The sequence below is a fragment of the Drosophila montana genome, unplaced genomic scaffold, assembly GCF_035044405.1.
Source record: "Drosophila montana isolate Dmon_TW-CO22-7 unplaced genomic scaffold, ASM3504440v1 contig_3240_1, whole genome shotgun sequence".
NCBI classification, from domain to species: domain Eukaryota; kingdom Metazoa; phylum Arthropoda; class Insecta; order Diptera; family Drosophilidae; genus Drosophila; species Drosophila montana.
In genome coordinates this window covers 943,930-968,808 of record NW_026998122.1, presented here as the reverse complement: position 1 = coordinate 968,808, position 24,879 = coordinate 943,930, and the positions used below count along the sequence as shown (strand labels likewise).

At 44.3% G+C, this 24,879-nt stretch overlaps 11 protein-coding genes across 11 annotated transcripts; 9 read left to right on the top strand and 2 right to left on the bottom strand.

The window, feature by feature from the left end:
* The first annotated feature begins 649 nt into the window (after nucleotides 1-649).
* LOC135433897 (serine protease 1-like) lies at nucleotides 650-1,559 on the top strand. The gene has a single exon (XM_064690185.1). The coding sequence runs from the start codon at nucleotides 654-656 to the stop codon at nucleotides 1,449-1,451; it is 798 nt and encodes a 265-aa protein (XP_064546255.1). The 5' UTR covers nucleotides 650-653; the 3' UTR covers nucleotides 1,452-1,559.
* Nucleotides 1,560-4,105: 2,546 nt separating this feature from the next.
* Nucleotides 4,106-4,969, top strand: LOC135433899 (serine protease 1-like). The gene has a single exon (XM_064690188.1). The coding sequence runs from the start codon at nucleotides 4,132-4,134 to the stop codon at nucleotides 4,936-4,938; it is 807 nt and encodes a 268-aa protein (XP_064546258.1). The 5' UTR covers nucleotides 4,106-4,131; the 3' UTR covers nucleotides 4,939-4,969.
* Nucleotides 4,970-5,198: 229 nt separating this feature from the next.
* LOC135433898 (serine protease 1-like) lies at nucleotides 5,199-6,045 on the bottom strand. Its single transcript, XM_064690187.1, has one exon. It carries the CDS (start codon nucleotides 6,037-6,039, stop codon nucleotides 5,233-5,235), a length of 807 nt encoding a protein of 268 aa, XP_064546257.1. The 5' UTR covers nucleotides 6,040-6,045; the 3' UTR covers nucleotides 5,199-5,232.
* A 1,679-nt stretch (nucleotides 6,046-7,724) lies between these two features.
* Nucleotides 7,725-8,591, top strand: LOC135433874 (serine protease 1-like). The gene has a single exon (XM_064690159.1). The coding sequence runs from the start codon at nucleotides 7,752-7,754 to the stop codon at nucleotides 8,556-8,558; it is 807 nt and encodes a 268-aa protein (XP_064546229.1). The 5' UTR covers nucleotides 7,725-7,751; the 3' UTR covers nucleotides 8,559-8,591.
* Nucleotides 8,592-8,912: 321 nt separating this feature from the next.
* On the top strand, nucleotides 8,913-9,785 carry LOC135433873 (serine protease 1-like). The gene has a single exon (XM_064690158.1). It carries the CDS (start codon nucleotides 8,928-8,930, stop codon nucleotides 9,744-9,746), a length of 819 nt encoding a protein of 272 aa, XP_064546228.1. The 5' UTR covers nucleotides 8,913-8,927; the 3' UTR covers nucleotides 9,747-9,785.
* Nucleotides 9,786-12,888: 3,103 nt separating this feature from the next.
* On the top strand, nucleotides 12,889-13,722 carry LOC135433877 (serine protease 1-like). The gene has a single exon (XM_064690162.1). The coding sequence runs from the start codon at nucleotides 12,897-12,899 to the stop codon at nucleotides 13,689-13,691; it is 795 nt and encodes a 264-aa protein (XP_064546232.1). The 5' UTR covers nucleotides 12,889-12,896; the 3' UTR covers nucleotides 13,692-13,722.
* Nucleotides 13,723-14,281: 559 nt separating this feature from the next.
* Nucleotides 14,282-15,153, top strand: LOC135433871 (serine protease 1-like). The gene has a single exon (XM_064690155.1). It carries the CDS (start codon nucleotides 14,312-14,314, stop codon nucleotides 15,116-15,118), a length of 807 nt encoding a protein of 268 aa, XP_064546225.1. The 5' UTR covers nucleotides 14,282-14,311; the 3' UTR covers nucleotides 15,119-15,153.
* A 319-nt stretch (nucleotides 15,154-15,472) lies between these two features.
* LOC135433870 (serine protease 1-like) lies at nucleotides 15,473-16,345 on the top strand. Its single transcript, XM_064690154.1, has one exon. The coding sequence runs from the start codon at nucleotides 15,488-15,490 to the stop codon at nucleotides 16,304-16,306; it is 819 nt and encodes a 272-aa protein (XP_064546224.1). The 5' UTR covers nucleotides 15,473-15,487; the 3' UTR covers nucleotides 16,307-16,345.
* Nucleotides 16,346-19,426: 3,081 nt separating this feature from the next.
* LOC135433909 (serine protease 1-like) lies at nucleotides 19,427-20,275 on the top strand. The gene has a single exon (XM_064690200.1). The coding sequence runs from the start codon at nucleotides 19,450-19,452 to the stop codon at nucleotides 20,242-20,244; it is 795 nt and encodes a 264-aa protein (XP_064546270.1). The 5' UTR covers nucleotides 19,427-19,449; the 3' UTR covers nucleotides 20,245-20,275.
* Nucleotides 20,276-20,500: 225 nt separating this feature from the next.
* Nucleotides 20,501-21,371, bottom strand: LOC135433908 (serine protease 1-like). Its single transcript, XM_064690199.1, has one exon. The coding sequence runs from the start codon at nucleotides 21,339-21,341 to the stop codon at nucleotides 20,535-20,537; it is 807 nt and encodes a 268-aa protein (XP_064546269.1). The 5' UTR covers nucleotides 21,342-21,371; the 3' UTR covers nucleotides 20,501-20,534.
* A 2,437-nt stretch (nucleotides 21,372-23,808) lies between these two features.
* Nucleotides 23,809-24,675, top strand: LOC135433866 (serine protease 1-like). Its single transcript, XM_064690150.1, has one exon. The coding sequence runs from the start codon at nucleotides 23,816-23,818 to the stop codon at nucleotides 24,626-24,628; it is 813 nt and encodes a 270-aa protein (XP_064546220.1). The 5' UTR covers nucleotides 23,809-23,815; the 3' UTR covers nucleotides 24,629-24,675.
* Nucleotides 24,676-24,879: the final 204 nt, after the last annotated feature.

Sequence of the window (24,879 nt, the reverse complement as noted above, 5' to 3'; positions counted from 1 at the left end):
GTAACAGTTAACTTTACATGGGCCGGCAGCGTGCCTTGCTATCAGCTGTTTATTCGCTTCTATTAACATAGCCCGAGAACTGTTGGGCGTGTGAAGATAAATTACTTTCCAACAGATGGCGCTATCAAGTGGCGCCCTATGAATTTCAAGAAAAATGTGTTTCTGATATTTCCCTTAAATAGGAATGATTTAACAAAAATGTATTTTAGTGCACTGTGCTTTTAAAAATATAATTCTGTTGTATTTATAGTACAACTAAATTATTAGTTTTTGCTAATAATTATTTAGTTGTTTGCCTCTGCGAAAATAACTTTGCATATGAATATTCCATACATAATAGTTGAAAATATGCATATTGCGTATTAAAAAATAAGTTAAACATGTTGGACTTACATTTTTAAAATTTAACTTTTACTTGATTGGTTCTCGCGATTATTGGTGGTCAGACAATCTTTTTCTTTATAGATAGCTTATTGAGTGGGTGCCAAAATATAAGATAAGTTGAAGAATGGAAATGGGGATTGTGCGACAGCCATTGGCTTATCTGTCCATGATTTTAAGTGTGTTTGCATATTCACATACGTATGTGGAACAATTGGGTTTCCTATAAAAGCCCTTACTTCAATTGAATCCGTATGAGTTCATCGTAAAACATGAAAGTATTCATTCTATTGGCTTTGGCGCTATCCGCCGTCTCTGCGGAGTTCTTGAAACAAGTACATCCCAAGGACTTACCCAAGTCGACCAAAATCGAGGGACGTATCGTCAATGGCTATCCAGCCACCGAGGGCAAGGCTCCCTACGCCGTTGGCCTGAGCTTCAATGGTGAATGGTGGTGCAGTGGTTCCATCATTGCTCACGACTGGGTGCTGACTGCTGCTCACTGCACGCACGATGCCAGCTCAGTGACCATCTACTACGGTGCCACCTGGCGCACTAAAGCCCAGTTTACCCACCATGTTGGCAGCAGCGAGTTCAGACAGAACCACAACTGGCCCCATGAGAACGGCAATGACATCGCTCTGATCCGCACTCCCCATGTCGATTTCGGGCACACGGTCAACAAGGTGGAGCTGCCCAGCTTCAACGACCGCTACGACATGTACGATAACTCCTGGGCTGTTACCTGCGGCTGGGGTGGTACCTATACTGGTAGCCCACTGCCCGACTGGCTGCGGTGCGTCGATCAGCAGATCATCAGCAATAGCAAGTGCTCCCAAAGCTATGGAGGCCTCAATGATGGCATCCTCTGTGTTTCCACAACCGACGGAAAGTCCACCTGCAGCGGTGACTCTGGTAGTGCATTGGTCCTCCATAACGGCCACAAATTGGTTGGTGTTGCCTCTTTCGTTACCAGTGGAGATTGCTCATCTGGCGCCCCAGATGGATTCACTCGTGTCACCCATCAGTTGGAGTGGATTCGCGACAACTCTGGTGTTGCTTACTACTAAACTTTCTAATAAATGATATTACAATGAGCAAGAATTGGTATTTTGATAAGCATGGAAAAGTCGAAGTTTCAATTTACTGATCACTTCTTCTAAAGTTCGAACAACAATGTTTTCGCCTCGCTGACCCTCGCCCCTTTAAAAACGAAACCATATATCTTCCATAGTTTTAGAGCTACAGTAGATAAATTTGGTGTGACCCCCGATGACGACCCCTGGTCAGCTTTTCTTCATCCAGATGGTGTTGTCAATCACATATCTATTGTTGAAAACGCCGCGACACTCGTCATTGCTGATGATCTGGATATCCACGCAGTTCAGATAGGCCTGCATGCCACTGTCGTTCGAGTTATATCCCCAGCAGGAGGCAACAGCCCACCAGCCGTTGTAGTTGTTGTAGCAGTCGTTGTAGCTGGGCAGCTCCACCTTGTTGACCAAACTCCAGAAGTCCACATGGGGTGTGCGGATCAGGGCAATATCATTGTTTAGCTGATCATTATAGTTCTGTTGCTGGCTAGCAACACCAACCCAAACCCGGTGTTGAACCGCTTTCCTGACGTTGAGACTGCCATTGACACGTAAACTAAAAATACTCACAACAAAAAATAACAGACAGAGGAATCCATCTTTGGAGCCCCAGATTGCTGAGCTTCTCCACGAAAAACGGAGACTCAGGCGTGTCTGGTTTTCTTCAAGGAACCCCAGGGACAAGGCAGCGCTGAATAGAGCCACCAAGGCTTTAAAGCAGACGCTCTAAATTCTAAGGAAGAGAGCTTTTGACTCTTTCTTTGAGGAACTGGAACCCGGTGACCCCCACCACAACCTATGGCAAGTTACTAAAAAGATTAAGAGGCCAATAAGGAGAGCAGTCCCAGTTAAAAACACAGGTGGCAGCTAGTGCAGATCCGAGGCGGACAGGGCCAATGCGTTCGCAAATCATCTGAAAGGCGTTTTCGCACCTTTGTCCAGATGCACTCCTGAGGAAACGGCCGAAGTAGAGCAGCTACTCTCTCGAGAGCATCAAGGCGGCAGCCAAATACCCCCGGTCCTTGTGGAGGAAGCGTTTGAATGCATTGAGGCGCTGAGAAATGGCAAAGCCTCAGGCGATGATGGTATCAACGCAATTGCGTTAAAACTACTCCCTCCAGTTTGCATCGAACTTATTACTAAGTTCTTAAACAGACGCCTCAAGCTCGGGCACTTTCCAGCGCAATGGAAAAGGGCTCAATTAGTTATGATACCTAAACCTGGCAAACCCGAAGCTAATAGTCATGGAACCCCGGAACAATGCCGGCTTTTGATAGAGTGTGGCATCCTGGGCTTCTACTCAAACTCAAGAGCAACCGCAGGCACACTATGCATTCCTCGCCTCATATTTAAAAGACAAGCAGTTCCATGTTAAATGTGGAGAAGCTATCTCTGCAATCAAAGTCATAAGAGCGGGCGTTCCTCAGGTAATGCAAGGCCAATTGGACACACTTAATGAATGGCAGAGGATATGGAACATGATGGTGAATAATGAAAAGTCCACAGCCACCACTTTCTCTCTCAGGCCTGGTAACTGCCCTCCTGTCTACCTAGGCGGAGCTGTAATACCAGTAGAGACGACATCAAAATACCTTGGCATGACTCTCGACAGGAGGTTAACATGGAGAACTCACCTTTTAAAGAAAAGGAAACAAGCGGAGGACAAGTTGAAGTCCTATTACTGGCTTATTGGCCGCAAATCTAAGTTAACTACTCGGTCAAAGCTCCTTGTCTACAAGGCAATTATTAAACCGATGTGGACTTACGGCATTCAGCTATGGGGTACTGCCTGTCGAAGCAACCTAAAATTAATTCAAATATTTCAAAACAAGGCAATCCGCATCGTTTCTAATGCACATATTTTCCACGACAACGCTTCCATCCACAATGTTCTAAAGATCCCATGGGTTAGTGAGGAGATCTTCAAAAGCAGTAGCAGATACCTGCATAGGCTACGCCTTCACAACAACAACCTAGCAGTAGGCCTGCTGGACAACAGCAACACCACCAGAAGACTCAAGAGAGTGCACCCGCTAGATCTTCCAATGGACCAGATCACTAAATATAATTATACCCGCACCCAACGTACATAAAAAAAATTTAATTATTGCCCAATAGCGGGCAGATCTTAAATTAAAATAATAATTATGTTATCTTCAAAAAAAAATAATATGTTTCTGATATTTTCCTTGAGTAGGAATGATTTATCAAAAATGTATGTATATGCACTGTGCTTTGTAAAATGTAATTCTGTTGTATTTATTGTACAACTTGAATTATTTAGTTTGTTTGGCTCTGTTTGGCGAAAATAACATTGCATATGAATATTCCGTAAATAATAGTTGAAAATATGCATATTGCGTAATAAAAAAATTAATTAAACAAGTTGGACTTTCATTTTTAAAATTTAACTTTAACTTGATTGGTTCACGCGATTTTTGGTGGTCAGACAATCTCTTTCTTTATAGATAGCTTATTGAGTGGGTGCCAAATTATAAGATAAGTTGAAGAATGGAAATGGGGATTGTGCGATTGCCATTTGCTTATCTATCCATGATTTTAAGTGTGTTTGCCTATTCACATACGTATGGGGTACAATTGGGTTTCCTATAAAAGCCCTTACTTCAATTGAATCCGTATGAGTTCATCGTAAAACATGAAAGTATTCATTCTATTGGCTTTGGCGCTATCCGCCGTCTCTGCGGAGTTCTTGAAACAAGAACATCCCAAGGACTTTCCCAGGTCGACCAAGATCGAGGGACGCATCACTAACGGCTATCCCGCGTACGAGGGTAAGGCTCCCTACACGGTTGGCCTGGGCTTCAGTAGCGACGCCGGTGGCTGGTGGTGCGGTGGTTCCATTATTGCTCACGACTGGGTGCTGACTGCTGCTCACTGCACGCACGATGCCAGCTCAGTGACCGTCTACTACGGTGCCACCTGGCGCACCAACGCCCAGTTTACCCACCATGTTGGCAGCCACGAGTTCAGACAGAACCACAACTGGCCCCATGAGAACGGCAATGACATCGCTCTGATCCGCACTCCTCATGTCGATTTCTGGCACATGGTCAACAAGGTCGAGCTGCCCAGCTTCAACGACCGCTACAACATGTACGATAACTCCTGGGCTGTTGCCTGCGGCTGGGGTGGTACCTATGATGGTAGCCCACTGCCCGACTGGCTGCAGTGCGTCGATCTGCAGATCATCAGCAATAGCAAGTGCTCTGAGTCCTATGGACACCTCCCTGATGGAATCCTCTGTGTTGCCACACCCGACGGCAAGTCCACCTGCAGCGGTGACTCTGGTGGTCCATTGGTCCTCCATAACGGCGACAGATTGGTTGGTGTTACCTCTTTCGGTAGCAGTGCTGGTTGCACATCTGGCGCCCCAGCTGGATTCACTCGTGTCACCCATCAGTTGGAGTGGATTCGCGACAACTCTGGTGTTGCTTACTACTAAACTTTCTAATAAATGATATTACGATGAGCAAGAGACTGTATTTTCATAAGCATGGAAAAGTCAAAGTTTCAATTTACTGATCACTTCTTCATGTGTTCTTCTTAAGTTCGAGCAACATTTGTGTTGCCTCGCTGACCCTCGCCCCTTTAATATCGTAACCTTCCTCTTCCATAGTTTTAGATCTACAGTCGTTAATTTTGGGGGTGACCCCCGATGAGGACCCCTGATGAGCTTTTCAGAATCCCCCAAAAAATCTTGCGTGCCTTTAATTTATTTTATTTGCGTGATTTCCATTTAGTAGGAGATACCAGTGTTGTCACGAATCCAGTCCAAGTAGCCAGTGACACGGGTGAAGCCAGCAGGTTGGCCGGCAGTGCAGCCATCCCAATGGCCGAAGGATGTGATGCCGATAATGCGGTTACCTTCGTGTGTGACCAGAGGGCCGCCAGAATCGCCGCTGCAGGTGGACTTGCCGCCGGATGTGCTGATGCAGATGGTGTTGTCAATCACATAGCCACCGCCGTAAACGTTGCGACACTGGTCATTGCTGATGATCTGGACATCCACGCAGTTCAGATAGGCCTGCATGCCACTGTCGTTCGAGTTATATCCCCAGCCGGAGGCAACAGCCCACCAGCCGTTGTAGTTGTTGTAGCGGTCGTTGTAGCTGGGCAGCTCCACCTTGTTGACCAAACTCCAGAAGTCCACATGGGGTGTGCGGATCAGGGCAATATCATTGTTCAGCTGATCATTGTAGCCGTGATGACGGATCTGGTCGCCCCCGCTGACCCAGTGCGTGTACTGAGCCTCATGACGGAAACTGGCGCCGTAGTAGATGGTCACGCCCGAACCATCCTTGATGCAGTGGCCGGCAGTCAGGACCCAGGTGTTTCCAATGATCGAACCACCGCACCACCAACCGCCATCGAAGCTCAGGCCCACAATGTAGGGCACCTTGCCCTCGTAGGCTGGGTAGCCATTGGTTATGCGTCCTTCAATGGATTGCTTTGGCATGTCCATAACCTTCAGGGGTTTGTTCATGCCGGTTGGCACAGCGGTGGCTGCGGCAACAGCCAAGGCCAGGAATACGAATAGTTTCATTCTCGAATGTTTACTCTGGATTTTGCAAATATTTTTTCTGCTTTTATACAATTCGAATCTTATCAAAGGGGACTCCAAGTCACACTACTCTAATCGCGGCTCATAAATTTGTTTTGCGTCTAGTCCTAGTCTGGCCGATAAGTAAGGGGTCTAGATGTGGGCCTGTCCACTGAAAATATTGTTCATATCATTCGATAATGTTTTGGGTTTTTCGTAAAATTATACCAATTGAACGAATTTTATTTACACTTTCTATTAATGAAAAAATTGTTATTTGAATAAGGAAATAATATTATCGAGCCATTTTATGCATTATTTTTTATGTTGTACTTTATAGTTATGATAGTAAACAGGGTATCTGCTCTGCATTTACGAGAATTGATCTTTGCTCGGGTCAGATTTGACAAAGCTATGGAAGCCTTTAGTCTGAGAAGAGCATTTACTATTAATTTCGGAACTTAAACTTAACTGAAGAATTATTATTAAATCTTTTTAGGCACAGAATAACATAACTGCGACCCCATACTGTATATACATATATTCTTGATCAATATTAACGCCCGAGTTGATAAAGCCATGCAATCTGTCCGTCCGTCCATCTTTCTGCTTCTATGCAAATGAGACTCTCAGTCTCTAGTTACCATATTTTTATTGAAGGTGGAATTGCCGCATTGGACCTCTATATCAAATAGGAATAATCGCTCAAAAGTTAAGTTCTTATAGCACCTTTTGTTTTTCTAGAAATCTTAGCAAATCTGGAATTAATTTCTTTGACTACGCGTCTTATATATATGTGAATAAAATATATCAACATCGGACCACGATTTTTCCGAAGTTCGGACCGATCTTTACAGAAGGTCACGGCTTTCCTTGTGGGTGTGTCTAAAAAGAAGAAGATATTATCTGAACCGGTTAGATGCGAGTATATATTCCAAGTCTAAGGTCTCCAGCTTCAGGGCTATAAGAATTGCAAGTCAATTGACTAATGATCGGACAGCAAGACAGACATTGCACAAACCCAATAAATTCCTTTATGCGCTTTAAACTCACATCTTTTTATCAAAACTGAACCGATCTTCATGTTCGATTCCATTTCGATCTTCGTTCGTCATTTAGATTGATTCTGCATCTAAATTGCCTCTAAAATTTATAACAGCAGGCCAACACAACTTCCTGTTGAAACTTTACAATTTGCCATATTTTATGCTTAAAGCAAATTTGAATACGGTTTTGTATTCGACAAAGCAGACACTCTGTAAAGTAGCGTGAATTTGGCATCGGAAATAAAAAAGATTGTTAGATTTTAAATGGGCAACTAATACAAGCTAATACAACAAAAAAGTAATTGGATTAATTTTATACGAACCGTTTCGTTTTTCATTTATTATGGCCTCCTTTATGGATATGGTTTAATAATTTTTTTACTATTTCAAGATATTTATAAGGTTTCAATCAAAATAAGCTCTGTACAGGGTATATTGGTAATTCAATTCAAATAAATTTCACAATCACCTTAAATAAAATCGTATGATGCGAACATTATTATTAGTTGGCAGCCCCACATCTATTTCTTATCGGCCAGACTAGGACTAGACTCGAATAAAATTTATGAGCCGCGATTAGAATAGAGTGACTTCAAGCACCCTTTGATAAGAATGGAATTGTATAAAAGCAGGAAAAATATTTGCAAAACCCAGAGTAAACATTCGAGAATGAAGCTGTTCGTATTCCTAGCCTTGGCTGTTGCCGCAGCCACCGCTGTGCCAACCGGCATGAACAAACCCCTGAAGGTTATGGACATGCCAAAGCAATCCATTGAAGGACGCATAACCAATGGCTACCCAGCCTACGAGGGCAAGGTGCCCTACATTGTGGGCCTGAGCTTCGATGGCGGTTGGTGGTGCGGTGGTTCGATCATTGGAAACACCTGGGTCCTGACTGCCGGCCACTGCATCAAGGATGGTTCGGGCGTGACCATCTACTACGGCGCCAGTTTCCGTCATGAGGCTCAGTACACGCACTGGGTCAGCGGGGGCGACCAGATCCGTCATCACGGCTACAATGATCAGCTGAACAATGATATTGCCCTGATCCGCACACCCCATGTGGACTTCTGGAGTTTGGTCAACAAGGTGGAGCTGCCCAGCTACAACGACCGCTACAACAACTACAACGGCTGGTGGGCTGTTGCCTCCGGCTGGGGATATAACTCGAACGACAGTGGCATGCAGGCCTATCTGAACTGCGTGGATGTCCAGATCATCAGCAATGACGACTGTCGCAACGTTTATGGAGGTGGCTATGTGATTGACAACACCATCTGCATCAGCACATCCGGCGGCAAGTCCACCTGCAGCGGCGATTCTGGCGGCCCTCTGGTCACACACGAAGGTAACCGCATTATCGGCATCACATCCTTCGGCCATGGGGATGGCTGCACTGCCGGCCAACCTGCTGGATTCACCCGTGTCACTGGCTACTTGGACTGGATTCGTGACAACACTGGTATCTCCTACTAAGTGGAAAACGCGAACATAATAAACATTTAAAAGCACACAGGACAATATATTTTTGGGGATTTGTGAGTTTCGACTTAAGAATTACGTACATGACGTTTCTCCTTGGTGGGGGTGGGGTGAGGCTCATCTTAGAACTCTACTTGTCTATGGGTTCAGCAACCGGTTAAAGGGGCATAGAATTGTTATAAGAAGGACTTGCCAATCTCCAACATGTGCCGCATGCACTGTCAATTAAAAATCTTGTTATCTACGAACCGCTCAAATAGATTAATATATATATACATATTCGATTTTAATGAGTGCCTCCTATCTCTCGAAGTGAAGAAGATATGATACGATAACAATATAAAAGCCGTGCTAAGGTACTGAATGGGCACCAATCGTGTGTTGAACATGAAAGCTTTTCTAATATTAGCTCTGGCCATCGCTGCCGTCTCTGCGGGGACCGTCGACCAGGTCCATCCCAAAGACCTTCCCAGGTCTGTTAAGATCGAGAGTCGCATCACCAATGGCTATCCAGCCTACGAGGGCAAGGCACCCTACACCGTTGGCCTGAGCTTCAATGGCTGGTGGTGCGGTGGTTCCATCATTGCTCACGATTGGGTGCTGACTGCTGCTCACTGCACCAATGGTGCCAGCTCAGTGACCATCTACTACGGTGCCACCTGGCGCACCAACGCCCAGTTCACCCACACTGTTGGCAGCGGCGAGTTCAGACAGAATAACAGATGGCCCAATGAGAACGGCAATGACATCGCTCTGATCCACACTCCCCATGTCGATTTCTGGAGCATGGTCAACAAGGTTGAGCTGCCCAGCTTCAACGACCGCTACAACATGTACGATGGCTCCTGGGCTGTTGCCTGCGGCTGGGGTGGTACCTATGATGGTAGCCCACTACCCGACTGGCTGCAGTGCGTCGATCTGCAGATCATCAGCAACAACCAGTGCTCTCAGACCTATGGCCACCAGCCCGATGGTATTCTGTGCGTTGCCACACCCGACGGCAAGTCCACCTGCCAGGGTGATTCCGGCGGCCCACTGGTGCTCCATGATGGCGCCAAATTGGTTGGTGTTACCTCCTGGGTATCTGGCAGTGGTTGCCAATCTGGGGATCCATCTGGCTTCACTCGTGTCACCAATCAACTGGATTGGATTCGCGACAACTCTGGCGTTGCCTACTATTAAGTTGGTATCTTGAACAAATATATATGAATTGCTTGATAACTTCGTATGTGATTAGTTACTCACAGACTAAATAAGATAACGTTTGGCGGGCGTGTCGGTTCGTCTGGTCAATAAGTACAGACGATCTACGTTAGAGGTATAGACATATACATTTCTTATCGGGTATAGCTCTTTATCAGCTTTGCACAGCAGTTTTATGAATGAGTTGAGCTACGTGCTTAGGGTGAGTAAAATCAAAATTGAAGGTGATATATCCTTCTGCTTCGGTTATCAGAAATACCCCCAACATTGTCAAATTTTTTGCCAGTCAGCTTTGAATACCATTTCCGTTGATCGAGCGATTAGATAATGAACTCAAGTGAATTGAACTTTTAAGTAGGTAATATGGAAGAAAGTATAAAATAAGCGATAAAGAAAGGATATTTAAGACCCTTGTAGACAGTTGCTTTACAGATTTGCAGATATGAGAGAATAGTAAAATTATCTTGGAAAACAGAATATTTTGTCATACAAGAACCTACTTTTCGACTGATGGCATCTATATGATTCAGTTGTCCGATGTTGATCAGATTTTGCATATATATATTGCATAAATATGGTCAAGATATTTTGATAAACAAAAAGTTTTCCATAAAAGAAGCTTAATTGCGACCGATTGATCCTATGGCAGCTTTATTATATAGTTGTCCGATCCGGCCGGTTCTGACATTTTTACTGCCTGCAACAAAAAGACGAACCTATGCAGACAGACGGACGGACTCGGCTATATTAACTCGTCTGTTGATGATGCGACACAGTACTCAGCTCTTCGAAGAGTACGAAAGGAACAACCTGTGTACAGATCTGTTACACAGTACTCAGCTCTTCGAAGAGCACGAAAGTAACAACCTGGGTACAGGCCAGTGACACAGTACTAAGCTCTTCGAAGAGCACGAAAGTAACAACCTGGGTACAGGCCAGTGACACTGTACTCAGCTCTTCGAAGAGTACAAAAGGAAGTCTTAATAACACTTCAACTATACAACAAGTATAATAATAGATAAGCAGCAACAAGGCAGCAACCATAAAAATTAAAAAAACTGCAAGTTTTTTAAATGTATAAAAAATTGTTAAAAGTATATCTTCTCTACGAAAAACGGAGACTCCGACGTGTCTGTTTTTTTTTCAATGAACCACAGGGACAAGGCAGCGCTTAATAGAGCCACCAAGGCTTTAAAGCAGACGTTCTTAATTCTAAGGAGGAGAGCCCTTGACTCTTTCCTTGAGGAACTGGAACCCGGTGACCCCCACCACAACCTATGCCAAGTTACTAAAAAGATTAAAAGGCCAATAAGGAGAGCAGTCCCAGTTAAAAACACAGGTGGCAGCTAGTGCAGATCCGAGGCGGACAGGGCCAATGCGTTCGCAAATCATCTGAAAGGCGTTTTCGCACCTTTGTCCAGATGCACTCCTGAGGAAACGGCCGAAGTAGAGCAGCTACTCTCTCGAGAGCATCAAGGCGGCAGCCAAATACCCCCGGTCCTTGTGGAGGAAGCGTTTGAATGCATTGAGGCGCTGAGAAATGGCAAAGCCTCAGGCGATGATGGTATCAACGCAATTGCGTTAAAACTACTCCCTCCAGTTTGCATCGAACTTATTACTAAGTTCTTAAACAGACGCCTCAAGCTCGGGCACTTTCCAGCGCAATGGAAAAGGGCTCAATTAGTTATGATACCTAAACCTGGCAAACCCGAAGCTAATAGTCATGGAACCCCGGAACAATGCCGGCTTTTGATAGAGTGTGGCATCCTGGGCTTCTACTCAAACTCAAGAGCAACCGCAGGCACACTATGCATTCCTCGCCTCATATTTAAAAGACAAGCAGTTCCATGTTAAATGTGGAGAAGCTATCTCTGCAATCAAAGTCATAAGAGCGGGCGTTCCTCAGGTAATGCAAGGCCAATTGGACACACTTAATGAATGGCAGAGGATATGGAACATGATGGTGAATAATGAAAAGTCCACAGCCACCACTTTCTCTCTCAGGCCTGGTAACTGCCCTCCTGTCTACCTAGGCGGAGCTGTAATACCAGTAGAGACGACATCAAAATACCTTGGCATGACTCTCGACAGGAGGTTAACATGGAGAACTCACCTTTTAAAGAAAAGGAAACAAGCGGAGGACAAGTTGAAGTCCTATTACTGGCTTATTGGCCGCAAATCTAAGTTAACTACTCGGTCAAAGCTCCTTGTCTACAAGGCAATTATTAAACCGATGTGGACTTACGGCATTCAGCTATGGGGTACTGCCTGTCGAAGCAACCTAAAATTAATTCAAATATTTCAAAACAAGGCAATCCGCATCGTTTCTAATGCACATATTTTCCACGACAACGCTTCCATCCACAATGTTCTAAATATCCCATGGGTTAGTGAGGAGATCTTCAAAAGCAGTAGCAGATACCTGCATAGGCTACGCCTTCACAACAACAACCTAGCAGTAGGCCTGCTGGACAACAGCAACACCACCAGAAGACTCAAGAGAGTGCACCCGCTAGATCTTCCAATGGACCAGATCACTAAATATAATTATACCCGCACCCAACGTACATAAAAAAAATTTAATTATTGCCCAATAGCGGGCAGATCTTAAATTAAAATAATAATTATGTTATCTTCAAAAAAAAATAATATGTTTCTGATATTTTCCTTGAGTAGGAATGATTTATCAAAAATGTATGTATATGCACTGTGCTTTGTAAACTGTAATTCTGTTGTATTTATTGTACAACTTGAATTATTTAGTTTGTTTGGCTCTGCGAAAATAACTTTGCATATGAATATTCCGTACATAATAGTTGGAAATATGCATATTGCGTATTAAAAAATTAATTAAACAAGTTGGACTTTCATTATTAAAATTTAACTTTAACTTGATTGGTTCTCGCGATTTTTGGTGGTCAGACAATCTTTTTTTTTATAGATAGCTTATTGAGTGGGTGCCAAAATATAAGATAAGTTGAAGAATGGAAATGGGGATTGTGCGATGGCCATTTGCTTATCTATCCATGATTTTAAGTGTGTTTGCATATTCACATACGTATGGGGTACAATTGGGTTTCCTATAAAAGCACTTACTTCAATTGAATCCGTATGAGTTCATCGTAAAACATGAAAGTATTCATTCTATTGGCTTTGGCGCTATCCGCCGTCTCTGCGGAGTTCTTGAAACAAGTACATCCCAAGGACTTACCCAAGTTGACCAAAATCGAGGGACGTATCACCAATGGCTATCCAGCCTACGAGGGCAAGGCTCCCTACACCGTTGGTCTGAGCTTCGATGGCTGGTGGTGCGGTGGTTCCATCATTGCTCACGACTGGGTGCTTACTGCTGCTCACTGCACCCACCAGGCCAACTCTGTGACGATCTACTACGGTGCCACCTGGCGCACTAACGCCAAGTTCACCCACCATGTTGGCAGCCACGAGTTCAGACAGAACCATAACTGGCCCCATGAGAACGGCAATGACATCGCTCTGATCCACACTCCCCATGTCGATTTCTGGCACATGGTCAACAAGGTCGAGTTGCCCAGCTTCAACGACCGCTACGAGATGTACGATAACTGGTGGGCTGTTACCTGCGGTTGGGGTCGTACCTATGCTGGTAGCCCACTGCCCGACTGGCTGGAGTGCGTCGATCTGCAGATCATCAGCAATGGCAAGTGCGCTGAGACCTATGGACACCTCCCTGATGGAATCCTCTGTGTTGCCACACCCGACGGCAAGTCCACCTGCAGTGGTGATTCCGGTGGCCCACTGGTGCTCCATGATAACCCCAAATTGGTTGGTGTTACCTCTTTCGTTGGCAGTGAGGGTTGTACATCTGGCGAGCCAGCTGGATTCACTCGTGTCTCCCATCAGTTGGAGTGGATTCGCGAACACTCTGGTGTTGCTTACTACTAAACTTTCTAATAAATGATATTACGATGAGCAAGAGACTGTATTTTGATAGCCATAGAAAAGTGGAAGAGTACTGATCAATGCACTGATCACTTCTTCTAAAGTTCGAGCAACATTTGTGTTGCCTCGCTGACCACCTCACCTGTAATAGCGATACCATATATCTTCGATAGTTTTAGAGCTACAGTAGTTAATTTTAGGGGTGACCCCCGATGAGGACCCCTGATGAGCTTTTCAGAATCCCCCAAAAAAGTAATTGGATTAATTTTATACGAACCGTTTCGTTTTTCATTTATTATGGCCTCCTTTATGGATATGGTTTAATAAATTTTTTACTATTTCAAGATATTTATAAGGTTTCAATCAAAATAAGCTCTGTACAGGGTATATTGGTAATTCAATTCAAATAAATTTCACAATCACCTTAAATAAAATCGTATGATGCGAACATTATTATTAGTTGGCAGCCCCACATCTATTTCTTATCGGCCAGACTAGGACTAGACTCGAATAAAATTTATGAGCCGCGATTAGAATAGAGTGACTTCAAGCACCCTTTGATAAGAATGGAATTGTATAAAAGCAGGAAAAATATTTGCAAAACCCAGAGTAAACATTCGAGAATGAAGCTGTTCGTATTCCTAGCCTTGGCTGTTGCCGCAGCCACCGCTGTGCCAACCGGCATGAACAAACCCCTGAAGGTTATGGACATGCCAAAGCAATCCATTGAAGGACGCATAACCAATGGCTACCCAGCCTACGAGGGCAAGGTGCCCTACATTGTGGGCCTGAGCTTCGATGGCGGTTGGTGGTGCGGTGGTTCGATCATTGGAAACACCTGGGTCCTGACTGCCGGCCACTGCATCAAGGATGGTTCGGGCGTGACCATCTACTACGGCGCCAGTTTCCGTCATGAGGCTCAGTACACGCACTGGGTCAGCGGGGGCGACCAGATCCGTCATCACGGCTACAATGATCAGCTGAACAATGATATTGCCCTGATCCGCACACCCCATGTGGACTTCTGGAGTTTGGTCAACAAGGTGGAGCTGCCCAGCTACAACGACCGCTACAACAACTACAACGGCTGGTGGGCTGTTGCCTCCGGCTGGGGATATAACTCGAACGACAGTGGCATGCAGGCCTATCTGAACTGCGTGGATGTCCAGATCATCAGCAATGACGACTGTCGCAACGTTTATGGAGGTGGCTATGTGATTGACAACACCATCTGCATCAGCACATCCGGCGGCAAGTCCACCTGCAGCGGCGATTCTGGCGGCCCTCTGGTCACACACGAAGGTAACCGCATTATCGGCATCACATCCTTCGGCCATGGGGATGGCTGCACTGCCGGCCAACCTGCTGGATTCACCCGTGTCACTGGCTACTTGGACTGGATTCGTGACAACACTGGTATCTCCTACTAAGTGGAAAACGCGAACATAATAAACATTTAAAAGCACACAGGACAATATATTTTTGGGGATTTGTGAGTTTCGACTTAAGAATTACGTACATGACGTTTCTCCTTGGTGGGGGTGGGGTGAGGCTCATCTTAGAACTCTACTTGTCTATGGGTTCAGCAACCGGTTAAAGGGGCATAGAATTGTTATAAGAAGGACTTGCCAATCTCCAACATGTGCCGCATGCACTGTCAATTAAAAATCTTGATATCTACGAACCGCTCAAATAGATTAATATATATATACATATTCGATTTTAATGAGTGCCTCCTATCTCTCGAAGTGAAGAAGATATGATACGATAACAATATAAAAGCCGTGCTAAGGTACTGAATGGGCACCAATCGTGTGTTGAACATGAAAGCTTTTCTAATATTAGCTCTGGCCATCGCTGCCGTCTCTGCGGGGACCGTCGACCAGGTCCATCCCAAAGACCTTCCCAGGTCTGTTAAGATCGAGAGTCGCATCACCAATGGCTATCCAGCCTACGAGGGCAAGGCACCCTACACCGTTGGCCTGAGCTTCAATGGCTGGTGGTGCGGTGGTTCCATCATTGCTCACGATTGGGTGCTGACTGCTGCTCACTGCACCAATGGTGCCAGCTCAGTGACCATCTACTACGGTGCCACCTGGCGCACCAACGCCCAGTTCACCCACACTGTTGGCAGCGGCGAGTTCAGACAGAATAACAGATGGCCCAATGAGAACGGCAATGACATCGCTCTGATCCACACTCCCCATGTCGATTTCTGGAGCATGGTCAACAAGGTTGAGCTGCCCAGCTTCAACGACCGCTACAACATGTACGATGGCTCCTGGGCTGTTGCCTGCGGCTGGGGTGGTACCTATGATGGTAGCCCACTACCCGACTGGCTGCAGTGCGTCGATCTGCAGATCATCAGCAACAACCAGTGCTCTCAGACCTATGGCCACCAGCCCGATGGTATTCTGTGCGTTGCCACACCCGACGGCAAGTCCACCTGCCAGGGTGATTCCGGCGGCCCACTGGTGCTCCATGATGGCGCCAAATTGGTTGGTGTTACCTCCTGGGTATCTGGCAGTGGTTGCCAATCTGGGGATCCATCTGGCTTCACTCGTGTCACCAATCAACTGGATTGGATTCGCGACAACTCTGGCGTTGCCTACTATTAAGTTGGTATCTTGAACAAATATATATGAATTGCTTGAAAACTTCGTATGTGATTAGTTACTCACAGACTAAATAAGATAACGTTTGGCGGGCGTGTCGGTTCGTCTGGTCAATAAGTACAGACGATCTACGTTAGAGGTATAGACATATACATTTCTTATCGGGTATAGCTCTTTATCAGCTTTGCACAGCAGTTTTATGAATGAGTTGAGCTACGTGCTTAGGGTGAGTAAAATCAAAATTGAAGGTGATATATCCTTCTGCTTCGGTTATCAGAAATACCCCCAACATTGTCAAATTTTTTGCCAGTCAGCTTTGAATACCATTTCCGTTGATCGAGCGATTAGATAATGAACTCAAGTGAATTGAACTTTTAAGTAGGTAATATGGAAGAAAGTATAAAATAAGCGATAAAGAAAGGATATTTAAGACCCTTGTAGACAGTTGCTTTACAGATTTGCAGATATGAGAGAATAGTAAAATTATCTTGGAAAACAGAATATTTTGTCATACAAGAACCTACTTTTCGACTGATGGCATCTATATGATTCAGTTGTCCGATGTTGATCAGATTTTGCATATATATATTGCATAAATATGGTCAAGATATTTTGATAAACAAAAAGTTTTCCATAAAAGAAGCTTAATTGCGACCGATTGATCCTATGGCAGCTTTATTATATAGTTGTCCGATCCGGCCGGTTCTGACATTTTTACTGCCTGCAACAAAAAGACGAACCTATGCAGACAGACGGACGGACTCGGCTATATTAACTCGTCTGTTGATGATGCGACACAGTACTCAGCTCTTCGAAGAGTACGAAAGGAACAACCTGTGTACAGATCTGTTACACAGTACTCAGCTCTTCGAAGAGCACGAAAGTAACAACCTGGGTACAGGCCAGTGACACAGTACTAAGCTCTTCGAAGAGCACGAAAGTAACAACCTGGGTACAGGCCAGTGACACTGTACTCAGCTCTTCGAAGAGTACAAAAGGAAGTCTTAATAACACTTCAACTATACAACAAGTATAATAATAGATAAGCAGCAACAAGGCAGCAACCATAAAAATTAAAAAAACTGCAAGTTTTTGAAATGTATAAAAAAAAGTATATCTTCTCTACGAAAAACGGAGACTCCGACGTGTCTGTTTTTTTTTCAATGAACCACAGGGACAAGGCAGCGCTTAATAGAGCCACCAAGGCTTTAAAGCAGACGTTCTTAATTCTAAGGAGGAGAGCCCTTGACTCTTTCCTTGAGGAACTGGAACCCGGTGACCCCCACCACAACCTATGCCAAGTTACTAAAAAGATTAAAAGGCCAATAAGGAGAGCAGTCCCAGTTAAAAACACAGGTGGCAGCTAGTGCAGATCCGAGGCGGACAGGGCCAATGCGTTCGCAAATCATCTGAAAGGCGTTTTCGCACCTTTGTCCAGATGCACTCCTGAGGAAACGGCCGAAGTAGAGCAGCTACTCTCTCGAGAGCATCAAGGCGGCAGCCAAATACCCCCGGTCCTTGTGGAGGAAGCGTTTGAATGCATTGAGGCGCTGAGAAATGGCAAAGCCTCAGGCGATGATGGTATCAACGCAATTGCGTTAAAACTACTCCCTCCAGTTTGCATCGAACTTATTACTAAGTTCTTAAACAGACGCCTCAAGCTCGGGCACTTTCCAGCGCAATGGAAAAGGGCTCAATTAGTTATGATACCTAAACCTGGCAAACCCGAAGCTAATAGTCATGGAACCCCGGAAAAATGCCGGCTTTTGATAGAGTGTGGCATCCTGGGCTTCTACTCAAACTCAAGAGCAACCGCAGGCACACTATGCATTCCTCGCCTCATATTTAAAAGACAAGCAGTTCCATGTTAAATGTGGAGAAGCTATCTCTGCAATCAAAGTCATAAGAGCGGGCGTTCCTCAGGTAATGCAAGGCCAATTGGACACACTTAATGAATGGCAGAGGATATGGAACATGATGGTGAATAATGAAAAGTCCACAGCCACCACTTTCTCTCTCAGGCCTGGTAACTGCCCTCCTGTCTACCTAGGCGGAGCTGTAATACCAGTAGAGACGACATCAAAATACCTTGGCATGACTCTCGACAGGAGGTTAACATGGAGAACTCACCTTTTAAAGAAAAGGAAACAAGCGGAGGACAAGTTGAAGTCCTATTACTGGCTTATTGGCCGCAAATCTAAGTTAACTACTCGGTCAAAGCTCCTTGTCTACAAGGCAATTATTAAACCGATGTGGACTTACGGCATTCAGCTATGGGGTACTGCCTGTCGAAGCAACCTAAAATTAATTCAAATATTTCAAAACAAGGCAATCCGCATCGTTTCTAATGCACATATTTTCCACGACAACGCTTCCATCCACAATGTTCTAAAGATCCCATGGGTTAGTGAGGAGATCTTCAAAAGCAGTAGCAGATACCTGCATAGGCTACGCCTTCACAACAACAACCTAGCAGTAGGCCTGCTGGACAACAGCAACACCACCAGAAGACTCAAGAGAGTGCACCCGCTAGATCTTCCAATGGACCAGATCACTAAATATAATTATACCCGCACCCAACGTACATAAAAAAAATTTAATTATTGCCCAATAGCGGGCAGATCTTAAATTAAAATAATAATTATGTTATCTTCAAAAAAAAATAATATGTTTCTGATATTTTCCTTGAGTAGGAATGATTTATCAAAAATGTATGTATATGCACTGTGCTTTGTAAACTGTAATTCTGTTGTATTTATTGTACAACTTGAATTATTTAGTTTGTTTGGCTCTGCGAAAATAACTTTGCATATGAATATTCCGTACATAATAGTTGGAAATATGCATATTGCGTATTAAAAAATTAATTAAACAAGTTGGACTTTCATTATTAAAATTTAACTTTAACTTGATTGGTTCTCGCGATTTTTGGTGGTCAGACAATCTTTTTCTTTATAGATAGCTTATTGAGTGGGTGCCAAAATATAAGATAAGTTGAAGAATGGAAATGGGGATTGTGCGATGGCCATTTGCTTATCTATCCATGATTTTAAGTGTGTTTGCATATTCACATACGTATGGGGTACAATTGGGTTTCCTATAAAAGCACTTACTTCAATTGAATCCGTATGAGTTCATCGTAAAACATGAAAGTATTCATTCTATTGGCTTTGGCGCTATCCGCCGTCTCTGCGGAGTTCTTGAAACAAGTACATCCCAAGGACTTACCCAAGTTGACCAAAATCGAGGGACGTATCACCAATGGCTATCCAGCCTACGAGGGCAAGGCTCCCTACACCGTTGGTCTGAGCTTCGATGGCTGGTGGTGCGGTGGTTCCATCATTGCTCACGACTGGGTGCTTACTGCTGCTCACTGCACCCACCAGGCCAACTCTGTGACGATCTACTACGGTGCCACCTGGCGCACTAACGCCAAGTTCACCCACCATGTTGGCAGCCACGAGTTCAGACAGAACCATAACTGGCCCCATGAGAACGGCAATGACATCGCTCTGATCCACACTCCCCATGTCGATTTCTGGCACATGGTCAACAAGGTCGAGTTGCCCAGCTTCAACGACCGCTACGAGATGTACGATAACTGGTGGGCTGTTACCTGCGGTTGGGGTCGTACCTATGCTGGTAGCCCACTGCCCGACTGGCTGGAGTGCGTCGATCTGCAGATCATCAGCAATGGCAAGTGCGCTGAGACCTATGGACACCTCCCTGATGGAATCCTCTGTGTTGCCACACCCGACGGCAAGTCCACCTGCAGTGGTGATTCCGGTGGCCCACTGGTGCTCCATGATAACCCCAAATTGGTTGGTGTTACCTCTTTCGTTGGCAGTGAGGGTTGTACATCTGGCGAGCCAGCTGGATTCACTCGTGTCTCCCATCAGTTGGAGTGGATTCGCGAACACTCTGGTGTTGCTTACTACTAAACTTTCTAATAAATGATATTACGATGAGCAAGAGACTGTATTTTGATAGCCATAGAAAAGTGGAAGAGTACTGATCAATGCACTGATCACTTCTTCTAAAGTTCGAGCAACATTTGTGTTGCCTCGCTGACCACCTCACCTGTAATAGCGATACCATATATCTTCGATAGTTTTAGAGCTACAGTAGTTAATTTTAGGGGTGACCCCCGATGAGGACCCCTGATGAGCTTTTCAGAATCCCCCAAAAAATCTTGCGTGCCTTTAATTTATTTTATTAGCGTGATTTCCATTTAGTAGGAGATACCAGTGTTGTCACGAATCCAGTCCAAGTAGCCAGTGACACGGGTGAAGCCAGCAGGTTGGCCGGCAGTGCAGCCATCCCAATGGCCGAAGGATGTGATGCCGATAATGCGGTTACCTTCGTGTGTGACCAGAGGGCCGCCAGAATCGCCGCTGCAGGTGGACTTGCCGCCGGATGTGCTGATGCAGATGGTGTTGTCAATCACATAGCCACCGCCATAAACGTTGCGACACTGGTCATTGCTGATGATCTGGACATCCACGCAGTTCAGATAGGCCTGCATGCCACTGTCGTTCGAGTTATATCCCCAGCCGGAGGCAACAGCCCACCAGCCGTTGTAGTTATTGTAGCGGTCGTTGTAGCTGGGCAGCTCCACCTTGTTGACCAAACTCCAGAAGTCCACATGGGGTGTGCGGATCAGGGCAATATCATTGTTCAGCTGATCATTGTAGCCGTGATGACGGATCTGGTTGCCCCCGCTGACCCAGTGCGTGTACTGAGCCTCATGACGGAAACTGGCGCCGTAGTAGATGGTCACGCCCGAACCATCCTTGATGCAGTGGCCGGCAGTCAGGACCCAGGTGTTTCCAATGATCGAACCACCGCACCACCAACCGCCATCGAAGCTCAGGCCCACAATGTAGGGCACCTTGCCCTCGTAGGCTGGGTAGCCATTGGTTATGCGTCCTTCAATGGATTGCTTTGGCATGTCCATAACCTTCAGGGGTTTGTTCATGCCGGTTGGCACAGCGGTGGCTGCGGCAACAGCCAAGGCTAGGAATACGAACAGCTTCATTCTCGAATGCTTACTCTGGATATTGCAAAAATTTTTCTTGCTTTTATACAATTCGAATCTTATCAAAGGGGACTCCAAGTCGCACTTCTCTAATCGCGGCTCATAAATTTTATTTGAGACTAGTCCTTGTCTGGCCGATAAGAAATGCCTCTAGCTGTGGCTGTGTTGTTGGTTATTCTACATTTGTTTGAATTGATTTGTAATATAGGTATATTGAGGAATGTACCCTGTAATTTGAGTTACACATTTTTTTTATTACAATCTTTCAAATAGCCTGAAATAGGCTTAATTATCGAGTCCCTAAACAGACTCAGTTGCAAGAAATATTATTATTTTATTAGTTTCTTTTATGTTTCAAGAAATTGATACATTTTATATTCAGTACCAACAGGGTATCTGGTTTGTTGAATACATCCCAAAAAAATTATTAAATTTTCACTAAGCATGATTTATGGTAAATTGTTTAGCCCTCAGCAGGAAGTAGTGCTGGTCTTCTATTATAAATCTTAGAAGTAAGCAATCAGTCAAAAATCTAAATTCAACTCTTATTTCTGGAACTTTGCGAGAATCAATAGAAGGACAAAAGAACGAACACGTTATTGGTGGAACCAATGTCATAAAAAACGCTCGATATCTATTTCATTTAATGGTACAAATTAATGATATTTTAAATTATGTATACGATATGGGCATACGTATCTCTGGATACTCATCTAGTTTATTTGCATATGGAGTCCTTTTTAGCTTGAAGTTTCTTCAGTTGCATAGATCTTAGACCCGACTATCTCTAGCAACCGGATGCGAACATTTTTGATTGTCATGCACAACCGAAGCTCTGTTTTTTTTTTTGGCATATTAAAATTGATGCAAATCAAGCGGTATCTTATCAATGAAATGTACCCAAGGCCTGCCCGAGTTTTTACAATCGTCTTATCTGTGCAAATAAATTAAAGTATTTTCAAGTGATTCGAATAAGTGCCACACGCTACTCTAAAACTGTGAATGATTACAAACGAGTACATCCACTCCTAGTGAAATCATAAACTGAATTCTAGAAATGACGTCAATGATACGTGTGTTCAACTCACGCTTATCAAAGAAGCAAGAAAAAAACAAACTTCGTTAAATTTTAATATATGAATATGAAATCTGAAATACTTGTTTTCCTATTTTTCATTGTCGCCGCGTTCTTATCATTTGGATATTGTAAATATTTTAAATAACGTACAGATTTGGGGTGTCTGATTAAAAGAGACTGAAGCAAAGGAAGTTATAAATATTGAAAAGCCTTTAGGAATCTTTATTTTTAGATTGGACAGAAATTAATCTCTATATATAAAACTGTTTCTCCTGGTTAATCGACTGTCTGACTGATTTACTGACTGATAACCATAACCATAGCCATAACCTAAAGAGCAAGGAAGCTTAAATTCTTACTCAAGTAATCTTATGAGATGAAGGCGCACCCTAGAGCGGGGTTTTTGGAGTGTGAAACACAGCTAATTTACAAATATATATTTTTAAAAATTAATTTGAGAGGCGTTTCACGCTTTTCGGAAAATCCATACCTCCTTTGTGGAAAAGGGTGTCAAAGACTTAATGGGTGAATTTTCGGTATCATATTCATTTCCAATGATCTTTATGAAAATTAATTTGTCGCAAAATTGAATACTCCTCGGTGGAAATGCGAGTCAGTCATTTGGTTATGGTAGATGAAGGTTCCGCTTATTTCCTAGTCGTGTGGTATAAGTTGATAGCAAGTAGTTCGCTCAGCCTAACTGGGCGCAAGTTGGACACCGGCAAAGGGAAGTTTAATTTTTTTTTGTCAATTGCTTTTTATTATGGGTAGTATACGACTTTACCCATTAAATGGGCTTGTTAGCCCGACGCTTTGATACCTCAAACTTTCCTCCACATGGAGCTCGCATTTTCGGCTTCGCATCGAAGTCCTTAGTTTCCACCCAAATAAACGACCATATTCAGTTTTTGTTATCATGTTATGATGCGTTAATTAGCTGGAAGTTTTACAAGTTGTTTATTTAAACGGGTTGTTGCGATCCACATCAAGCTATTTACATGCTTTGAAATATATCAATATTTATATATATTGTTAAGCACTTAGAACAGTACCTACCTAAAGCTTTAAATGGGTTTCTATATTCTAGCTCGAGAGGCACTTAAATGTGCTAGCTCAAAGTATTACTAGACAAAATAGAAGCCTTAGAGTGCCCTCTTGAAAAATTGATAGCCAGACTCATGACGAACTTACAGCAAATGACAGCCAATTTATATTAAGGTGGGCCTCAAAAGTTTTTAATCTTAAATATATAAGTACTATTTTCATAAAAACTCAGTATTAATTGATTTATCAATATCTCGATTAACTATGCACTTATATAGAAATATATATATATATATAGATATATTCCTGCTCGAAAAATAGTATAAAAGCAACGTGGTTTTTGTGTACTGCTATGAATTGTTCATTAAACATGAAGGCATTCATAGTACTCGCTTTGGCTATCGCTGCTGTCGCTGCGGAGACCGTGGAGCAAGTCCATCCCAAGGATTTGCCTAGGTCTGCCAAGCTCGAGGGTCGCATCACCAATGGCTATCCAGCCTACGAGGGCAAGGCGCCCTACACCGTTGGCCTGAGCTTCAATGGCTGGTGGTGCGGTGGTTCCATCATTGCTCACGACTGGGTGCTGACTGCTGCTCACTGCACCAACGGTGCCAGCTCTGTGACCATCTACTACGGTGCCACCTGGCGCACCAACGCCCAGTTCACCCACCATGTTGGCAGCGGCGAGTTCAGACAGAACCACAGATGGCCCAATGAGAACGGCAATGACATCGCTCTGATCCACACTCCCCATGTCGATTTCTGGAGCATGGTCAACAAGGTTGAGCTGCCCAGCTTCAACGACCGCTACAACATGTACGATGGCTCCTGGGCTGTTGCCTGCGGCTGGGGCATTACCTCTGATGGCGGTTCTCAACCCGACTGGTTGCAGTGCGTCGACCTGCAGATCATCAGCAACAACCAGTGCTCTCAGACCTATGGCCACCAGCCCGATGGTATTCTGTGCGTTGCCACACCCGGCGGCAAGTCCACCTGCAGCGGTGACTCTGGTGGTCCATTGGTCCTCCATAACGGCGGCAGATTGGCTGGTGTTACGTCGTTTGTTGCTGGTAATGGTTGCACAGCTGGTCTTCCAGCTGGCTTCACTCGTGTCACCAATCAGTTGGATTGGATCCGCGATAACTCTGGCGTTGCTTACTATTAAGGTTTTCTATGAACTGCATTCAAAATAAATGAATTGTTCATCTCGTATTTAAATGGAATATTTATTGGGATAGGATTACTCCTAGTGTAAAATGTGAAAGCCACAAAACAGATCCCTCCTAAAAACTTGGCCTCTCTAGTGATTCCTGCAGTTATAAATAGGAAGTATTCATATTATCATCAAATGCGCATAAATTCAAAAGACTTTGCATAAATCGTGACACGTTATCGGCTTGTAAAACTCATTTTTTA